This window comes from Orycteropus afer, unplaced genomic scaffold (assembly GCF_000298275.1).
Source record: "Orycteropus afer afer isolate SDZICR_OR568_19922 unplaced genomic scaffold, OryAfe1.0 scaffold00150, whole genome shotgun sequence".
In the NCBI taxonomy this organism is placed as follows: domain Eukaryota; kingdom Metazoa; phylum Chordata; class Mammalia; order Tubulidentata; family Orycteropodidae; genus Orycteropus; species Orycteropus afer.
Window position 1 is genome coordinate 7255106 of NW_006921737.1, and position 18329 is coordinate 7273434.

Genomic DNA, 18329 nt, shown 5'->3' on the forward strand with positions numbered 1-18329 from the left:
TAGCACATATTCTCCCAAAGAGTGTGCACCCACAAATATCCCAGAAGATATTTACAGCATCAGTGTATATGGAATTTCTATTTACTCTTAATTAAGTGTAAAATGTAAATCTAAAATCTATGAAACAGGTGGGGATTGGTTTACACAGGAGGCAATTACAAAAACACTAGTTCTCAGTATATGAAAATGTATTAGGCTCTACATGAATTTTTTTCAAGTGTTCTTACAGGTATTTTTCTATTACTAATAAAAGGTCTCCAAAAGCCTGTCAAAAAGATAACACTGCAGATAGTTTCTCACTGTATTAAAAACATATTCTATCTGAGATCTGGTCTTTTCTATATTGTTCTTAAGTTCATACTTTATTTCAAGATGCCTCAAAATATATTTCCAGAAAAGGAAAGGTCTAGATTATACACTTTCATGCAGTATCTATGAGCCAGGTACTTTTCCTACATGCTGGAATTATATTGGCCAATATATAGCAACTAATCTGACTGCTGTAATGAAGCTTATATTCTAGAGGGGTATAATTACAGGTAGAGATAAGTGCTTTAAAGTACATAAACAAGGTGGTTATGATAGCAAATATCTTAGGCATGCAGACAGTGCCTACTGCAGATGGGTGGCCCGGAAAATCTCTGCAAGGGGGTGGCATGACAACTGACATGAATTAGATGAAATGGCCAGCATGTGGAACATATCAACAACGGGTTACAGCAAGTGCAAAGACCCTGAGGTGGCAATAAGCTGTGCCACTGTGGCTGTGCAGAAAGCAATGGGAACAAAGAGAATGTTCTGAATGAGGTCTGAGAGTGGTTCAGGATTCAGAACACAGAGTTTTGTGGTTCACAGTAGGCATTAGTATTTTATTCTCAGTGTGGGGAAAAAAACATTAGAAGGAGGAAGGCAAAGGTATGGTTCCAGACAAATGTTATTTACTTTAATTTTCACAACTTTGAGGTAGGTGTCAATGGACCTCCTTTTTTTGCACATGAGAAAAGTGAAGCTCAAGGGACAATTTGCCCAAGAATACACAGGACAAAATTTGTACCCAGATCTAACTCTAGAACAACTGTTCTCTCCACTGCCCACAATGATACTCACTTATACCACAGTTTCAAACTATGACAACATATAAATTATACTAACTATACGTCTGATACAATATTTATCAGAAGCAATCAAATGTATTAGGATTTCTGTTACAGAGATTTTAAGGATCCATAGAAAGTTTTCAACTCTAGAAAAACATGAATTAGAGGCCATCCCTCAGAGATTATAATTACAGCATTCACAAAGAATATTCATGGCTGATCCAATAACCTATGGGTTTATGTATGTGACAAAGCAAAATTCAATACACCCAGGGTAGATTTCAACTAATTTCTCAGCATTCTAGCTGCTATGCGACAAACAACAGTCATCCTCTGCCTTCTTATTTTTGCTAGCATGTTGCAACTAATGAAAAATTCAGGTTTGACCCTAATATGCAGTGAAACCTGCCAGATGAAATGCAGAGAAAGACATTTCTCTGGTATTACCAACCTCAGTCATTCAGGGGAATTCAAAGATGCTTTTTATTGGGATATTTAAAAAACACACACACAGTAAAATCATCAGAGTACAAACAACAAAAATTAGCACTGGATCAGTTTGGAAGCTGATACTCACATACGTCTGCCCAAGCACCAGGAATATCGCAAACCCATCCTACTTCAGACTTCGCTTCACACTATAGCTCTAAGAGTAGAGGACAACACCCACCTCAGACCTCCCAAAAGGCGTGTTTTCCTATGAGTACTACTTCTGACAAGGAACCACAGTACCTAGTTCCTTATTTGGGAGCTATTGCAATATGTTCCTTTGAAACCACATAAGCACAACAGTGCCAAGCCTCAAAAAGTTCTACAGAATCAGCCACAACTCCACTGAAATGGAGTCGGAGAGATTAAACGTCAGAAAAGGTATGTGTGGAGGAGATGGGAAGTTGGGAGTGGAAGGAAAGTTGACCAACCTCCAAATTAACAGGGCGCCACTATCAAGTATATCATTATGGAGAGAGATGTACTCATGCATACACAAACTCATGTGAAACTTTAGCACTGATATTCAAAGTTTTTTCTTTCTTTTTTTTTTTTTTGACATAGTATTGTTGCTCTGCCCTTAACAACTATCATGGAAAGAGCAAAGAAAGGAAAAGGGGAAAAAAACCCAAACCCACTGCCACTGAGTCAATTCTGACTCATAGCACTGGGTTTCCAAGGCTATAAATCTTTACAGAAGTGGATTGTCTCATCTTCCCCCAACAGAGCAGCTGGTGGGTTTCAACCACCAACCTTCTAGTTAGCAGCCAAATGCCTTACCTACTATGCCACCAAAGCTCCTTAAAGGAAAGGAAATAAACAAAAGAGAAGACATATAATTTGAGCAACTCCTATGTGCCAGTATGTTATTCGTTTGAAATTTTCTATTTCTAAGTAATTAAAACTACAAAATTTTCATAAGGTAATGGTTAGGACATGACGTGGAAAGTCAGCCAGACTTGGCTGATTCCTTACTCTGTCATTACCCACTTAATGATCTTGGGCTAGTTACTTAAATCTTTCTGCACCTCAATTTCCTCTTCTGTAAAATGGGAATATTAAGTTTGTTGCAAGCATCAAATGAGTAAGAATGCAAAGTGTTAGCAGATTATGTGTGCCTCACCCCCAATGCTCAATAAATTATGACTGTGCGTCATAATATGTGTATATTATGTTGTTATGTGCCTTCGAGTCGGACCCAACTCATAGTGACCTCTCCTCCTTGGGTTTCTGAGGCAATATCACTACGGAAGTAGATAGCCCAACCTTCCTTCCAAGGAGTGGCTGGTGGGTTTGAACTGCCATCCTTCTGGTTAACAGTCAAGTGCCTTAGGCACTACGCTACCAGAGCTCCTTGTGTGGTATGTTATTGTTGTTACGTGCTGTCGAGTTGGCCCCGACTCATAGCGACCCCTCCTCGGGTTTCTGAGGCAGTATCACTACGGAAGTAGGACTGCCCAACCTTCCTCCCGAGGAGTGGCTGGTGGGTTTGAACCACCAGCCTTCTGGTTAGCAGTCAAGTGCTTTAGCCACTATGCTACCAGAGCTCCTGTGGTATGTTATAGGGCTAGTTTAATTCTTAATTCTGATCAACAAAAAAGAAGGCAATTTCTTACTATTAAAAGTTTTTTAAAAAAGTGTCAAAGACCTTGCTTGTGGGGTAACTCAAAGGCAACTGCCACACATCAGCTACCATTATTCCCTCACAAAAAACTTGAGATGTGAATTAGCTCAATTTCCTTGAAGTTTCAAGGAATCACTATGTCTGTAGTAGGGTAAGGCTGCCAGGAAACACTAAGTCAGAAACTAGATCGTGGAGCAGAGATGCCATATTGGTCTAAAGCTGAGTGCTTATCATATTTCCAAAGAATCTTCTTATCCTAGCTCTCTAAATAAAAGGACACAGTAAATTTCACACTAAGTTATAAACATAGTTTCATTTTATTGTAACAGATCTATGAGGTCTATGCTACCATTTCCCATTTTACAGATGAAGAAACAGATTCAGAGATATTAAATAAAAGGAATGTCCCAAAGTGCAGCTTTTGCATTTTTTAAGGCCAGATAGTTGTATGCCTAACAAACATGTATGTGATCAATGACCAGGTGATTTCAGAGGTTACCTTCAGTAAAACAACATCACCAACACAAACAATAATAATAATATTGTAGTATTCTGTCTCAAATACAAGCAAGTACTTCATGTACAATTTAAAGTACAAATCTCTTATATGTTTCATATATAGAAATATACAAGCCAGTAAGGGAGCTCTGGTAGAATAGTACCTAAGGCATTTGATTGCTAACCAGAAGGCTGGCAGTTCAACCCCACAAACCACTCCTCGGAAGGAAGACTGGGCAATCTAGTTCTGTAGAGACTCCACCTCAGAAACCCAAGGAGGGATCACGATGAGTCACAATCAACTTGACCACAGTGAGTTTATAAGCCAGTTAAAGCATATGTATCTTTATTGTGATGAGAGTAAAATGCTACAATAACTAGTGCTTGCAAACTTGTGAATGTTATATGCAAAAACAATTGAGAATTTTCAAGTGGTTAAACAGATAAATAAGGTGATTTTTAATATGAATATTAAAAGAGTACACTGGTTAGATAACTTTAAGAAGAAAATTTTATCTCTTTTTGAATAAATGTTTATAAACATTTAAGTGATACAAAGATGAATTAAAGATATTAGATCATATTAAAACTGTAAGTTTGATCCACTATTTTGTTAACTAGCATGCATAATACTAAATAAACATTTAAAAGACTAATCTTAAAAATTACAGCTATTTCATTCCACTTAGGTACTACGTCTTTCAAGGAAAAGTTCTATTTTGAAATTATTCACATCTTATAGAAGAAATATATTAAAAGTAAAATCTCAAATCTGCCACCTCCAAATTTTATAAAGAAGAATGCCAAAATTATGTACAACAACTATGATAAACTATCCTCAAGGCAAATATATGTGCATGAAAAAAAAGTGTTAGAAAAACATCAAGGTACCAACTCTGTATTTTCTTTTTGCTTAACAAATATCAAAACAACAGACTTTAAAAATACTTCCAAAAATACAATTCTTATAATTCTAAATGTACATGTATACTAAACAAATAAACAAAAGCCTGTCAAAAGGGTAGCTATACACTACAAACCAATTTTAGTAAAGACTTTTAAGATGTGTCAAACCAAGAATCCTAAGTACAAGATTTCTCCTAGAAAACATGTTACTGAAAAACTTTCCTAAATCATAATTTACTGTAACCCAATTAGTTAGTAATACTGATGTACCATTTAATGAATAAAGAGCAATCTAGCACCTGGGGATGCTGACAAATTATTACTCTTAGACTTAAGGTCAAACTTTTAAATGGCACTATTACACTTTAATAAAATTACAGGATTGATTAATTGTATTACATACAATTTCCTATTTATGCTTCAATTACAGAGCTTCACTCTATGATAGTGATACTCCACTTTGGTCAAATATTGTTTTTAGCCAAAATGTTTACTCAACACACCTCCCCACTGTCTCGTGTTTTAGAATCACTCGTTTCTGTTAACAGTAAATGCAAGTAAAATTTTCCAATCATTCTTCCTAATGGTATGCCTTTAAGGAAGCTTCAAAACTGATCCAATAAAAATACTGCATAATGATTACTAAAGCTTTGTTGTTTTTTAAAGGGTGGAAAGAAAGTGCCTTCATTTTCTCACATACACTTATCAAGCTCTACATTCCAGGTTCATATTTTCTTCCACCTAGGCCTTATGTGAAGTCAGAATAAAGTGTTTTCAAAATCACATACTGTTGCCATAGAGAACTTGTGACTAGACACTAAGCTCTATAACTTTACAACTCTTTGAGGAAAAAATCAAAGGTCTAATTGTTACATGGCAACCAAGAACAAACACCAAGAAAAAAGAAGTGTACAGAAAGAAACACAAGGCATATGGAATGACTGTCTTATTCCAGCCAACTTCCAACTCCCATTGGTATTCTTAGAATGTGTAGGACAGTGTAAATGTTCACGAACTTTGGAGTTAAGATCTGGTTTAAATGATTGTTCTATCATTTACCAGTTATACATATCTCCTTGTGAAATGGGGATAATAATATATGTACCCTTATGAGATTGGGGAGAAGATAAAATATAGGAAAATTTATTTAAAAGCCTAATACAAATACTGACAATAAATGGTTAGTAGTGTTAATGTTTAACAAATACAAATATTATTCTCAGAAAATGCATTTTGCAATTTTCTAGCATATTGCCAAATATGGGAAACCTTGGCTTACTAGTTAAATGACTTAAACACTATGAAACATCAAAATTATTAAAGCCCTTCATAGAAAATTACAAAAAAAAAAAAAAAAAAAACCATAGTTGAAAATCTATAAAATCTCTACCCCAACCCCAAAAAAGTGATTGAAAACTCGATCTAAGAATCGTCATAATCATCATAATCAAATTAGTTTGGTTAAAAGCCTGACAATGTTACCAAACATGCCTCCTGACAGCATTCTATCAAGAAAGTTTGAAAACTACCTAAACAGAATCTGGCGAGTAATGGCAGTTTACCAACTGTATGGCCTTGAGCAAGCTATTTAGCCTTTCTGGGTCTATTTTTTCCTCTGCAGAATATTACTGTACTATCTTCACCTTGTTTTTGGTTTTTATCTTCACCTTAGTGACTGCTGAGGGAATTTAAATGAAAACACATGGAGAACACCAATGTATTCAAGGTTAATCAATATTCAACTAATATCACTCACTCCACTTTCCCTAGTTTCCACTATTGATTCATCTTTACCATAACACAAAAATCCAGATCACACAGTGAGAAGGGAGGTCAGATGAACAGATGGATGGATGATGAGATGGACAAGCAGGTGGACAGAATGAAACACCAATCAAATGACCTATAGAACTTATGCCAAAGAAATGTCACACTCACTGCCACTAAGTCAATTGTGACTCACAGAGACCCCATTGTGTTTCCAAGGATGTCTATCTTTACAGAAGCAGATTGCCTCAGAAAAGTCATCTCAAATTCTACTCTCTGGCTAATATTTTGAAGGCAAATTTGTTTCTCCCTTATCCTTCCTAAGAAGGGCTCCAAACTTGTTTTGTACCATAAAGGCTACTGAGTACTCACTTGTCAAGTATCTGAAGAGGACCCAAATATGGCACTCAGCATAGTGCTGAAGGCACTTGACTGCTAACCAAGAGGCTGGCGGTTCAAACCCACCAGTCACTCCTCGGAAGGAAGATGGGGCAATCTACTTCCATAGTGATACTGCCTAGGAAACCCAAGGAGGGGTCGCTATGAGACTCGACGGCACATAACAACAACAAGAACATGTTGACAGAACACCTTGCTCAACAGATTTGCTTCCATTGGGAAATATATACCATATGACCCTGAAAACCACATTTCAAATGTAAATGTCTGCAAAGAGGGACTCAAGAACTCATAGGCACAAACCATTTCCAAAGGGCCAATATTGCCTACTACAATAATAAACCATGATTCAGTGCTCAGTGCATGCCAGGCGTGGTCTGTGCTCTGAATATTCACATATGCCTCAATCTGGACAGATCGATTAACTTTGGGCCTGAGTCAGGTTCTGTTACTTTGTAGCCTTGTGATATTTGGCAAGTCACTTCACTTCTCTGGCCTCAGTCTCCTCAATTATTAAATAAGGATAATAAAACCTACTCTATCCACTCATTAGGATTTTTTGAGAATCAAACTGTAAAAAGACAGCATGAGTGGAACCAACCATGTTTTTAAAACTACTATGATGGTTTATATAAATGTAAAGTTACACTGAGGCTATTTTCTTCAGGAAAGACTGAGACTAGGGCTAAAAGGAAAACATAACACTTTCGAGTCAGGTCTGACTCACAGCGACCCCTCCTTAGGTTTCCAAGGTGGTATCACTATGGAAGTAGACTGCCCAACCTTCCTTCCAAGGAGTGGCTGGTGGGTAAAATTTTCATTGTCCAGTTCTATTTCAACCTATACCCCAGAGACCTCTATCTACACCTCTTCTTTCTACTCTATCAAATTTCTATGGAGGAAAGAATATGGGCCTACAAATTCCACAAATGTGTGTGTAATACTACTAGCTCTACTACTTCCTATATAGTACTGAGCCAGTTACTTTAGTTCTCTGAGCAACCATAAACACAGACAATATCCATAAAACACAGAAAATGTCTCTTTTAGAAAGGTTGAAATGAAGTATCTGTAATGTATCTACCATGACGTATCTAGTATGCTACAGGAAGGTGGGGCAATCCTACTTCCGTAGTGATACCGCCTCGGAAACCCAAGGAGTCGTCGCTATGAGTCGGGGCTGACTCAATGGCATATAACAACAACAACAACAACAGGCATTCCATAAACACAGATTTGGTGAATGGACACTGAAAATGAGAGGAATTTTTTGAGAAGGGCATATACTTTCAAACTGGTTATTAGAGCAATTAAAGTATTCTAGAACTTTTACGCTAACACTCCAGGGATGAAATTCTGTAAAGAAATACTTACCAATCTAGGATTCTCTATTCCATCAACCCACAGGTACTGAGTGTGCATCAGAGAGCCAAACTAATTTTGTTATAGTGATACCTGCTATTGTTGTTGTTGTTGTTACATGTGGTCAAGTCGGACCCGACTCATAGCAACCCTTCCTTGGGTTTCCGAGGTAGTATCACTACGGAAGTAGATTGCCCAACCTTCCTTCCGAGGAGTGGCTGGTGGGTTTGAACCACCAGCCTTCTGGTTAGCAGTCAAGTACCTTAGGCACTACACTACCAGAGCTCTGATATTTGTTATAGTAGGTAATAATTTAAAATGCTTATCAAGCAGGGACATCAAAATATTTCAAGATTTTGATAACATTTTATTCCAGTAATGTGAGAAAACTTTTGATTCAGGCCTAGAAGAAAAGGAAAACAGTAAAATGGTAACATTTCTGTCAGTCACTGTTTTATAACTCCTATATGCTGGTAGCATAGTGCCTAAGGCACTTGACTGCTAACCAGAAGGCTGGCGGTTCAAACCCACCAGCCACTCCTCAGAAGGAAGGTTGGGCAATCCTACTTCCGTAGTGATAACTGCCTCAGAAACCCAAGGAGGGGTCGCTATGAGTTGGGGCCGACTCGATGGCAAATAAGAACAACAACAACATATGCAATTTTTCATTTACTTCTCAAAGAAACCCACTGAGGACAGTCCAGTTATTCTTGTGATATTACAAACAGGCATTAAAGCTTAGAGAAGTTAAGCCATTTGTCCAAAGCCAAACAACTTCAAAGTAGACCTTGGATTCAAACCTAGCCCATCCAACTACAGTTCTTACAATTTTTCTAACTTTAACTGGAATCTCAGTTAATTGATCAATAAACTATAATTCTGCTGATTTTATTACTATATAATTATAAGAAACTTTCACATTCACATAGTTCCTTAGGATTTAGCAAAGTATCACTACAAATCTCATTTGGTTCTAACAACCTTGTAAGGTAGGCAGAGCAGATATTATCTGTAATTTAAAGATGAGAAACATGAGACTTAAGAGTAGATAGGTGATTTGTTCTAAGTCATGCTACTCAATAGGAAAGCCTAGATTCTGATGGCATAGTGCCTAAGGCATTTGACTGCTAACCAGAAGGCTGGCAGTTCAAACCCACCAGCCACTCCTTGGAAGGAAGGTTCAGCAATCTAATTGCATAGTGATACCACCTCAAAAACCCTAGGATGGGTTGCTATGAGTCAGAAGCATCTCAACAGCAGTGACTTTTTTTTTCTGAGATTTCAACTAAGCTCTTCATCTCTAAGCAATTGTACCATACCACACTGCCACTCTTCAAGGTAAAATATTTACAGTCCCTTTGAAGTTGGTGGGAGCTCTGGTGGCATAGTGCCTAAGGCATCTGACTGCTAACCAGAAGGCTAGAGGTTCAAACCCACCAGCCACTCCTCAGAAGGAAGACTGGGCAATCTACTTTTGTAGAGATACCACCTTGGAAACCCAAGGAGGGGTAGCTACAAGTCGAATTGACTTGATGGCAGTGAGTTTGGTCTTTTGGTTTTTGGAGTCCATGGGTGGCACAAATAGTTAATGCACTTGGCCACCAGCCAAGTTTGGAGGTTTGAGTCCATCCATAGACATCTTAGAAGAAAAGGCCTGGCAATCAATTTCTGAAAAATCAGTCAATGAATACCCCATTGGAGCACAGTTCTATATTTTGACATACATGGGTCACCATGAGTGGAGTCAACTCTAAGACACAGCCCTCACACCTAATCCCCCAAGGATTAACCATAATCTGTGTTAGCAAGTAAACCCTCATTTTTCACATTATATATGTCAGGCACTTGTTTATCAACCCAGCCCAGGTAGATAATATTATCCTATTTTATCACATGAAGAAACTGAGGTCTAAAGAAGAAAGTTTCTTAATGTGTCCAAAATAATATAGTTAAAAACAGGAGAGCCAAAATGAAAATTCCATTTGCATACTTAGCCACTACCTCTTAGTCTATAACCTCTCTATCTCTCTCCCTGAATTAGTGATCCAGGTCTCAAGATTTCTTATTTGTGATGTATGTGTAAGATACTAGACGGCATCTAAAATTCCTTCAGGCTCTAACTTCTCTTTTTAGAGCCTGAAGGAATTTTAGATTGAATGTTGTCACTTCCCAGCATTCACTAAACCAAGAGCCTAAAGACTTGAGTTTTCTCCCTACTGCAACCCATCACCAAACTAGGTGATGTTGGGCAGGGTATTCAGCTGACTCCTTTTCAAACTGAGGATGATGACTGTGCATCTATCTAAAAGCATGGGAAGGCCTGGGTATACTCCTGGGTACTCTTCTAGGGCTATGGTTTCTCAAGTAAGACTGATAACATTTTGCTTGAGGTGAATTTTCAGAACACAAATACATAAATGTAAGATCAAACATAAGCTAAAGCAAAATAGCAACAAGTCATAAATTCTCTCCATTCCATGTTACTGAACTAAAATTACCAATAATGGGTTATAGAAAAGAGAAACTGACAAAAATGTCCTGAAATAGTACTATCTGGTAGGATTTAATATCACTGTCAAGAGTTCTCTAAAGACAGAAGTCTTAGAGAAAGTTTCTGCTTCCGAGTATAGCAAAATCATAATTTTCACATAAAGGTAAAACTCAATTTATCAAAATGGATTATCAACACTAAAATCCTTAGGCACACAAACACAAAAGGAACTTTGGATTACTACTAACAAATTAAAAAATACACACACAGGCAAAAGCAGCAAGGAACTGAAATGATTTAGTTTGGGAAGGGCATAGAAGGGGCTAAATAAATGATTTTTCAGTTAAGAGTAGACTGTAAACAGCTACTTAAAAATGTATATAAACTATACTTCAATTTCACATAAATTTAGAAGAGGAGGTAAAGGCAATAGGCCTATATGGAAGACAATAAAAATGTCACCCATAATCTAAAGATTTTATTAACTATTAAGAAGATAATATCTTACTGTGTGGCAACTCCTTCTGCAGGCCCTTTGAGAATTTCACAAAACGAACTCTTTATTCAGAATAACAAACACATAAACTTTTGCCTATAATTTCAAGGGATTCAGATACCATGAAGTTTGATCTTGGGCCCCTAGTAACAAATCCTAGGAATGGAAGGGTCTCTGGATAGAGAGTATGCTTCAAAGGAGATTTGGCTTCGATTTCTAGACCACCCTGCCATCTTGTTACCCTAATCCAGTCACTTCCCCTCTATGGATCTCAATTTCTTCCTCTGTGAAGAATAGTCTTTACAGCCTTTTTACGATCAAAAGTATAGTAAAGTCTACTAATATCTGAGTAAGACAGGGGGATTAGTATAATGATGTGCCCATTCTTTTAAATTGCTAACTATGGCCTAATGGCTTTTTTCCTAGACTTCAGAACAATAAAAGCCTAGAATCCAAGTTAAGGCTAAGATATACAGCAGACTCTCCTACTGGGAGATTTCTCAATGTGGCTTTCCCTTATCTATCTCCCTTTTTAAAAGGAGGTAAGAGGCTTAGCTACATGTAACAGAGGTAGTGCTTTAATTAATACAAGCCAAAATGTTCTCCAAGAACATTTTTGTTTCGTTAAAGCTGTGCTGCAATAACAGTCTTGTGACATGCCCTCTTAGCATATAATGAAGCTGTTGTAATCACTTTATTTCCCCATTTGGACGGTAATCCTTAACCAACTCTGCTTCCCAACAAAAACTCTGAGTTATATGATCAAATTAGAGGAACTGCATTTGAACTTCACAATAGTTATACTGAGTTAATTGTTTAAACCTCTGGAACAAAGCCTGTCTTCCTGAGGCCATGAAGTAAACATTAGAACAAATCCAATTATTGGCCAGATGGGGAGCAGGAAGGACTGGAACATATCACTCTCTGGAATACTGTCATAGGAGAGCTCAGGTATCCAAAGCTCATTTGAGATGAAGACTGTTCCTACGTTGTATCTACAACCATCAGCACGAACCTTTTGCAGAGAATTCTGTCTGGCTTAACTGGGAAGGTTATAAGCTTGGCAGGTGAAATAAGAGAAAATGGTGTACATAACTGCAAGTTGCATTACATTCTGAGATCTCTTCTTGCCCTTGACACTGCCACCAACCCTACACACCTGTAGTCCACATTCACACACACATGTAAAAAAATAAAATGCAACTAAATTAAAAGCTAAACCAAAACCAAACTCAGTGCCACCAAGTTGTTTCTGACTCATAGTGACCCCTCCTTGGGTTTCTGAGGCAGTATCTCTACGGAAGTAGATTGCCCAACCTTCCTTCCAAGGAGTGGCTGGTGGGTTTGAACTGACAGCCTTCTGGTCAGCAGGCAAATGCCTTAGGCATTATGCCACCAGAGCTCCCAAATTAAAAGCTATCAGGGGCAAAACATCTGAGAATGTGGAAATACTAATTCAATGTACAAGAATCCCTCGAATGCTAAAGAATACAGATTTAATGGGGTTTACGTTTGTGGAGAAAAAAGATGATGACACTGGCCTACAAAACTAACTAAAAAAATACATTAGAGAAACTAGAAATTTTTACCTTTTACCATTATTCCAGTGAAAAATTTTGGCTGCTACAATCCATTTATTTATGTAATAAAAAATGAATTCTCTAAATGCTTAGTCTCTCCAAAGAATTCATTGAAGAATCACTGTACAACAGTTAGGCTCAAAGACACAAAGATAGGATTTCCTATTACATGGCTTCCAGGACAGCTAACTTGCTTTTTACTGTTACTTTTAGAAAACCACTGCTCCTGATTTAATACATAGAAGTTACATGCAAACCAAAACATAATGATTCAGTTATTTTCCATACACAATTACTTTATTAAGCTATTGGATTCTAATTAACTCTTTCAAGTATTAAAGATGTATAAGGAATAAAATATGTATAGCATAGAAAAATGGTTTCCTCTTTTAATAAACTGGGATATACTGCATATGTTCGTAACATTATGCCACCCAAGAGAGAAAACTTATTCTAAGTCTTCAATAAAATACACATGGCATGAAGCAGTGCAGGCAGGCAGGGAGAGGAGAGAGAAAATGGTAAAATGACTTACATTCGTCTTTCTTAGGCAATGAAGTGGTTAGCAGGAGTAAGCCTGCAAACTTCCAGCAGAAGACAAGGTACACAGTGGAGGTTTTAATTTGTGGAAACTCACAATGAGCAGCCAAGTGGGTAGTAGTAATATGAATCAGGAGGTGTGGCTGGTGGTGAGAGGACGGAAACAAGGAGAATGAAACTTACTCAGTAAGAAGCTGGTGCAGCTTGTGGTAACCCCGCTCCAAGGCCAAGCTCACAGGCGTTGCCCCTTCCTGGTTGTGGATGCTAAGAGCTCCACGGCCACCTGGCTTCTGCAAAAGGAGCCATGTCAACCTTAGCAGTCCCAACCGCACAGAAAAATGCATCAAAGTTTCCCGTGGGCCACCATCTACAAATGGAGGAGAAAGTGAAAATTAATTAGAATGTAAAAACAAAAAGCAAAAAGACAAAGTACATAAGCACCCTCACCTCCAGATGTATTTATCTAGGATTCTGAAGTTAAGCCACAACACATTCCATTAACAATTTTATTGTGGTTGGGAAGAACTGGCTCTTAAGTGAAAACAAAGCTAGAAAAAGTATAAGGAGCAATTCTCCAACTACAGACAGTCTCACAAAAGAGAATCAAGCCATCACTATATTCTATATTTAATGCATTTGTTCAACTAATTTATATAAGTTTATAAAGATAACCCCACATGCACATATTCTTTTTGCCTTTTCCTTTAAAAAAAACCAAGCATCTCCACAACATGGGGACCCAAGAGGAATAGTTCTTGAGGCTTAAATGGGTTATCATAAAGGGTATAATTACTTTAAAAAAGAATACCCAGAGAGAAGTTGGCAAGTTAAACACTAAAAACAGGTTCTGCTTGTTAAGTAAACACAAGTCTCTTCACCTCTCTCAATAAAGGGCAAATCAAATTGCTGGCACTGCCACCTTCTTCTGTCTGTTTGCTTAATTAGAGAAAGAAATGCATCCCCAGGCATAAGAAAGACTGATTCTTGAAGCATAATACACTAATAACTTCAGAAAAAGAAACACACGTTTGGGCTTTCTTCACCTGCTGGACATATTTCTACTTATGGGCTCCTAAGTACAGTGAGTCACTGTTAGGTGGTAGAATGAAGATGGGCTTTGGAGGCAAACAAACTTAGTTCAAATCTGATGTTTACCAACTGTGTAACCAGGGATGATTCATTTAACCTCTCTGAGCTCCACTTTTTTCCCTAGAGGGGGTAGGATACCATCATCTAGCTCAGACGGTTGTTGTGAGATGAGAGGAGGTAAGTGAAATGCTAGTACAGTGACCAGCTTGTGGCAGGCAGTCATTAAATGCCAGCTCCCTTTTCTTTTCCTGCTCTCTTGCCTGTCACTTAGACTTCAGATTATATTTCAGGTCCACCAGCAACATTCTTCTTTTTCTTGCCTGACCTGTGACTGCAATAGCTAAGGCTCTGAATCACAATTGAGCAGTGGGTGGAGAGGAAAGGGAGCAATGGTGACATAAGTCATAGCCACCACAGGGCCACAGTATAGATAGTCCCACAAGGCTGTGCAGTACTCCACTGTAGGAAGCACCACTCATGGAGCCTGGGAAGTGAATGGCACCCCTTGGAATTGTGTTGGCATTCTTCCTCTCATCCTAACACCTCTCCCTTTCTTCACTGAGTATGCCTGGACTTCAGTATTTTCTCCTTACTCTGAGTGCTCATATGCCTCTGAATGTAGACATACAATAGGAATGAGCCCACCTTTGAACTTGTGATTTTATAATAAACTGCACTGTTTTCTAAAGTTACATGTATATTAGTCTAGTCTCCCTATTGCCAAGGTAAATTTCCTTAAAAGCAAAAGCTATCTTTCCCATTTTACATTTTTCCTAAAGAACTTTGCACACAGACCAACCCAGGATTTATAAGGTGTTCAAGAGAGGAATATGGTAGAAAGAAATACCCCAGAAGAAACCATTATATGCACAAGTATAAATTTTAATAAGCAACACCTCAGAGCAAGTGAATAAGGTCAGACAACAAGACAAAAAGAACCCTCACATAAGATCAAATATCACCTCTGACTTGGTACTTTACAGCTGTTCACAAGCATTCAAATATCCTCATCAGGAAAAAAGCTAGCAAGGTGTCAACCAGAAAATAAGTGATTTTTGTAGAGACTGATTAATTCAAGCTTTACTAGGCAACACCCCCTTGAAGTGGCTTTCCTTACACACACAACACACACACACACATACTCACTCTTATTCTCACACACACACATACTCAATCTTATTCTTACTCTCTCTTGCCCTTTCTCCCTAAGCAGTAAGACAGTCACTAGTTAGGGTAGGATTTTCATTTCTTTTAGGAAAAGAAAATGAATGCAACTCACTCCCCGAAGACATACGCAAGCTCTAAAAGTTCCTAAGCCTGAAAGGAAGGGGATACAGTGGGACAGGGAACTTCTACAGAGAGCAGGAAGATTTGATAAGATGAGAGGCTTCTGTGTGGTGAGTGAAGAGAGTATGGATCTTCACTGTTAAGGCAGCAGACACTTTAGAATGACACTGTTGGATCAGTAATGAGGTCAGTAAGGGAGTAAGGGAGCCTTGAACATTGCTGCTGATGTGTCTGGGAGCTCAGAGGGAAAGCTGAATACATGTTTATTAATCCAGAGGAGGCCAGAACAGCAGCAAAGGCAAAAGAGTAGGGAAGATAAATAATTAACTGCTAAGCACCTACTAGGTATCAGAGACTCAGGTCATTCACGTCACTCACACACTCATTTCTTGCCCAGGTCAGTGGAGAACACCAGAAAGTGCCTTGGCTCATAGATTTGATGCACTGAGCACCAATGACTGAAAATCAGAGGAAATGAGGGATGACAGTAAGAGACAAGGCCCCACCCCAAGAGGCAGGAAGCGGGGGAAAAGCTGGGGATGAGACAGAGCCACCAGATTCAGGTAAAGGGAGGGAGACAAGGCCCCACCCCAAGAGGCAGAAAGTGGGGAAGAGCCTCAGATAAGACAGAGCCAGAGGATCCAGGTAAGGGGAGGGCGGACAGGTTTCGAACAGTTAAGGCAAACAAACTTGTCTGTCAGTTTGTCCTACTGTGGTGGCTTGCGTGTTGCTGTGAGGCTTCAGCCTGTGCCACCAGTGTTGCAAACACCAGTACGGCTGCACATGGTACACAGGCCTCAACGAGCTTACAGACTGAGAGACTAGAAAAAAGGAAGAGGCCATCCACTTCTCAAAGAATTGGCCAGGGAAAACCTTATGAGTGCAGAGAAACACTGTCTGACTGTGGCATAAATGTATTACTTAGTGTGGCTTTTCTTCCCACAAGTCTTTGTAAACTCAGTGGTGGAATGAGCAACTGACGAGCTCCTGATTGTAAATGTTATCCACCTGGGGTATTTCTGCTGGGCATGACACAATGCAATATTCTGGGAGGCTCACTCTCTCTCTCAGGTGCTTAGAATGCTGATGTTATGATTGGTTGGTTTGGCCACTCTGCTGGGCTCAAAAAGAGGCCTCCTAGAGGCAGAACTCTCTCTCTCTGAGTGCTGGTTAAGGAAGGACACACTCCTGAGAGACACATGGAGCTGGGAAAGACACAAGAGACAAGCATTGCTGAGAGAGACACCGAGGGACATGCACTGCTGGGAGAGAGACTGTGAGAGACAGCGGGCTGGGAGAGAGAGTGTGCATTTTTCCTGAACTTGAATTGTAGTCTGGTACTTCCCTAATAAACCTCATAATCTGTGAGTTCTGTGTGGCCACTGCAGTGAATTATCAACCCCAGGAGAGAGATAGTGGGTGCTTTGGGAGGAAGGGCTGGAGGGAGGCAGTATGTGTGGCCTTGCAGTAATAGGCCTTGGGCTATTGATGATGATTCTGTCTTCCTCTTGTGTGGTTAGAGGAGGTCAGGAGATGTGGCCTCCCTGCCCTTTTTGCACTGATACAGTGCTAGAAGATGAGCCTCTTAGGTCGGAAGGCTCTCAAAATGCGACTGGGAAAGAGCTGCCAACTCGGAGTAGAACTGACTTTAATGATATGGATAAAGCTGATGACACAACCTTACTTGCTGAACGTGAGGATGACTAGAAGCACTTACTGATGAAGACTGAAGAATACAGTCTGCAGTATGGATTACATCTCAATTAAAAAAAAAAAAAAAAAAAGCCTCACAACTGGACCTATAAGTAGCATCATCATGAATGAAAAATATATTTAAGTTGTAAAGACTTCACATTGATTGGTTCTACAATCAACGCCAATGGAAACACCAGTCAGGACATCAAGTGATGTATTGCATTGGGCAAATCGGCTGGAAAGGATCTCTTTCAAGTGATGAAGAAAAAAAAGATATCTCCTTGAGGACTAAGATACACCTGACACAAGCCATGGTATTTTCCATTGCCTCATATGCATGTAAGAGCTGGACAATGAATAAGGAAGACCAAGAAAAGCTAATGCTTTTGAGTTGTGGTGCTGGCAAAGAATGTTCAAAGTCCTGTGGACTGCTAAAAGATCTAACAAATCTGTCCTGGAGGAGATGTAGCCAGAATGCTCCTTGGAAGCAAGAATGGCCAGACATCGTCTCACCTACTTTGGTCATCTTGTCAGAAGGGACCATTCCCTGAAGAAGGATATCATGCTTGGTAAGCGGAGGGTTGATGAAAGAGGGGAAGGCCCTCAACGAGATGGATTGATACAGTGGCTACAGTGATGGGCTCAAGTATAGCAAGGATCATGGAGCGGGCACGGGACTGGGTGGTGTTTTTTTCTGCTGTGCAAAGGGTGGCTATAAGTCAAAGAGGACTCAACAGCACCTAACAACAACTTCAAGAACATTATCCATGAAGAAAACAAAAGGTCATTAAAAAGAAAAGAAGACGAGTTCCAGCAAGATGGCGGACTAGGCAAAAGAACTGCACAGACGCTCTTCAACAAAGAAAAGGGAAATCAATTAACACAGACACAGAAGATAATCTTGGACCCATGAGCCTTGAAGGGAAGGATACAAAAGTGGACTAAACCCCAACGAGCAGAAGAATTTGCGTGAAGATACCGAGGAGACACACGGAGCTGCAGTCTGGCA

At 39.1% G+C, this 18329-nt stretch overlaps 1 protein-coding gene across 1 annotated transcript in view; it reads right to left on the minus strand.

The window, feature by feature from the left end:
• Positions 1–18329, minus strand: part of AKAP13 (A-kinase anchoring protein 13) — a 313928-nt gene that overhangs the window by 258946 nt on the left and 36653 nt on the right. Inside the window, exon 4 of the mRNA XM_042781685.1 lies at positions 13433–13616. Within this exon, the coding sequence (XP_042637619.1) occupies positions 13433–13616 (184 nt within the window). The remainder of the gene's footprint in view (positions 1–13432; positions 13617–18329) is intronic.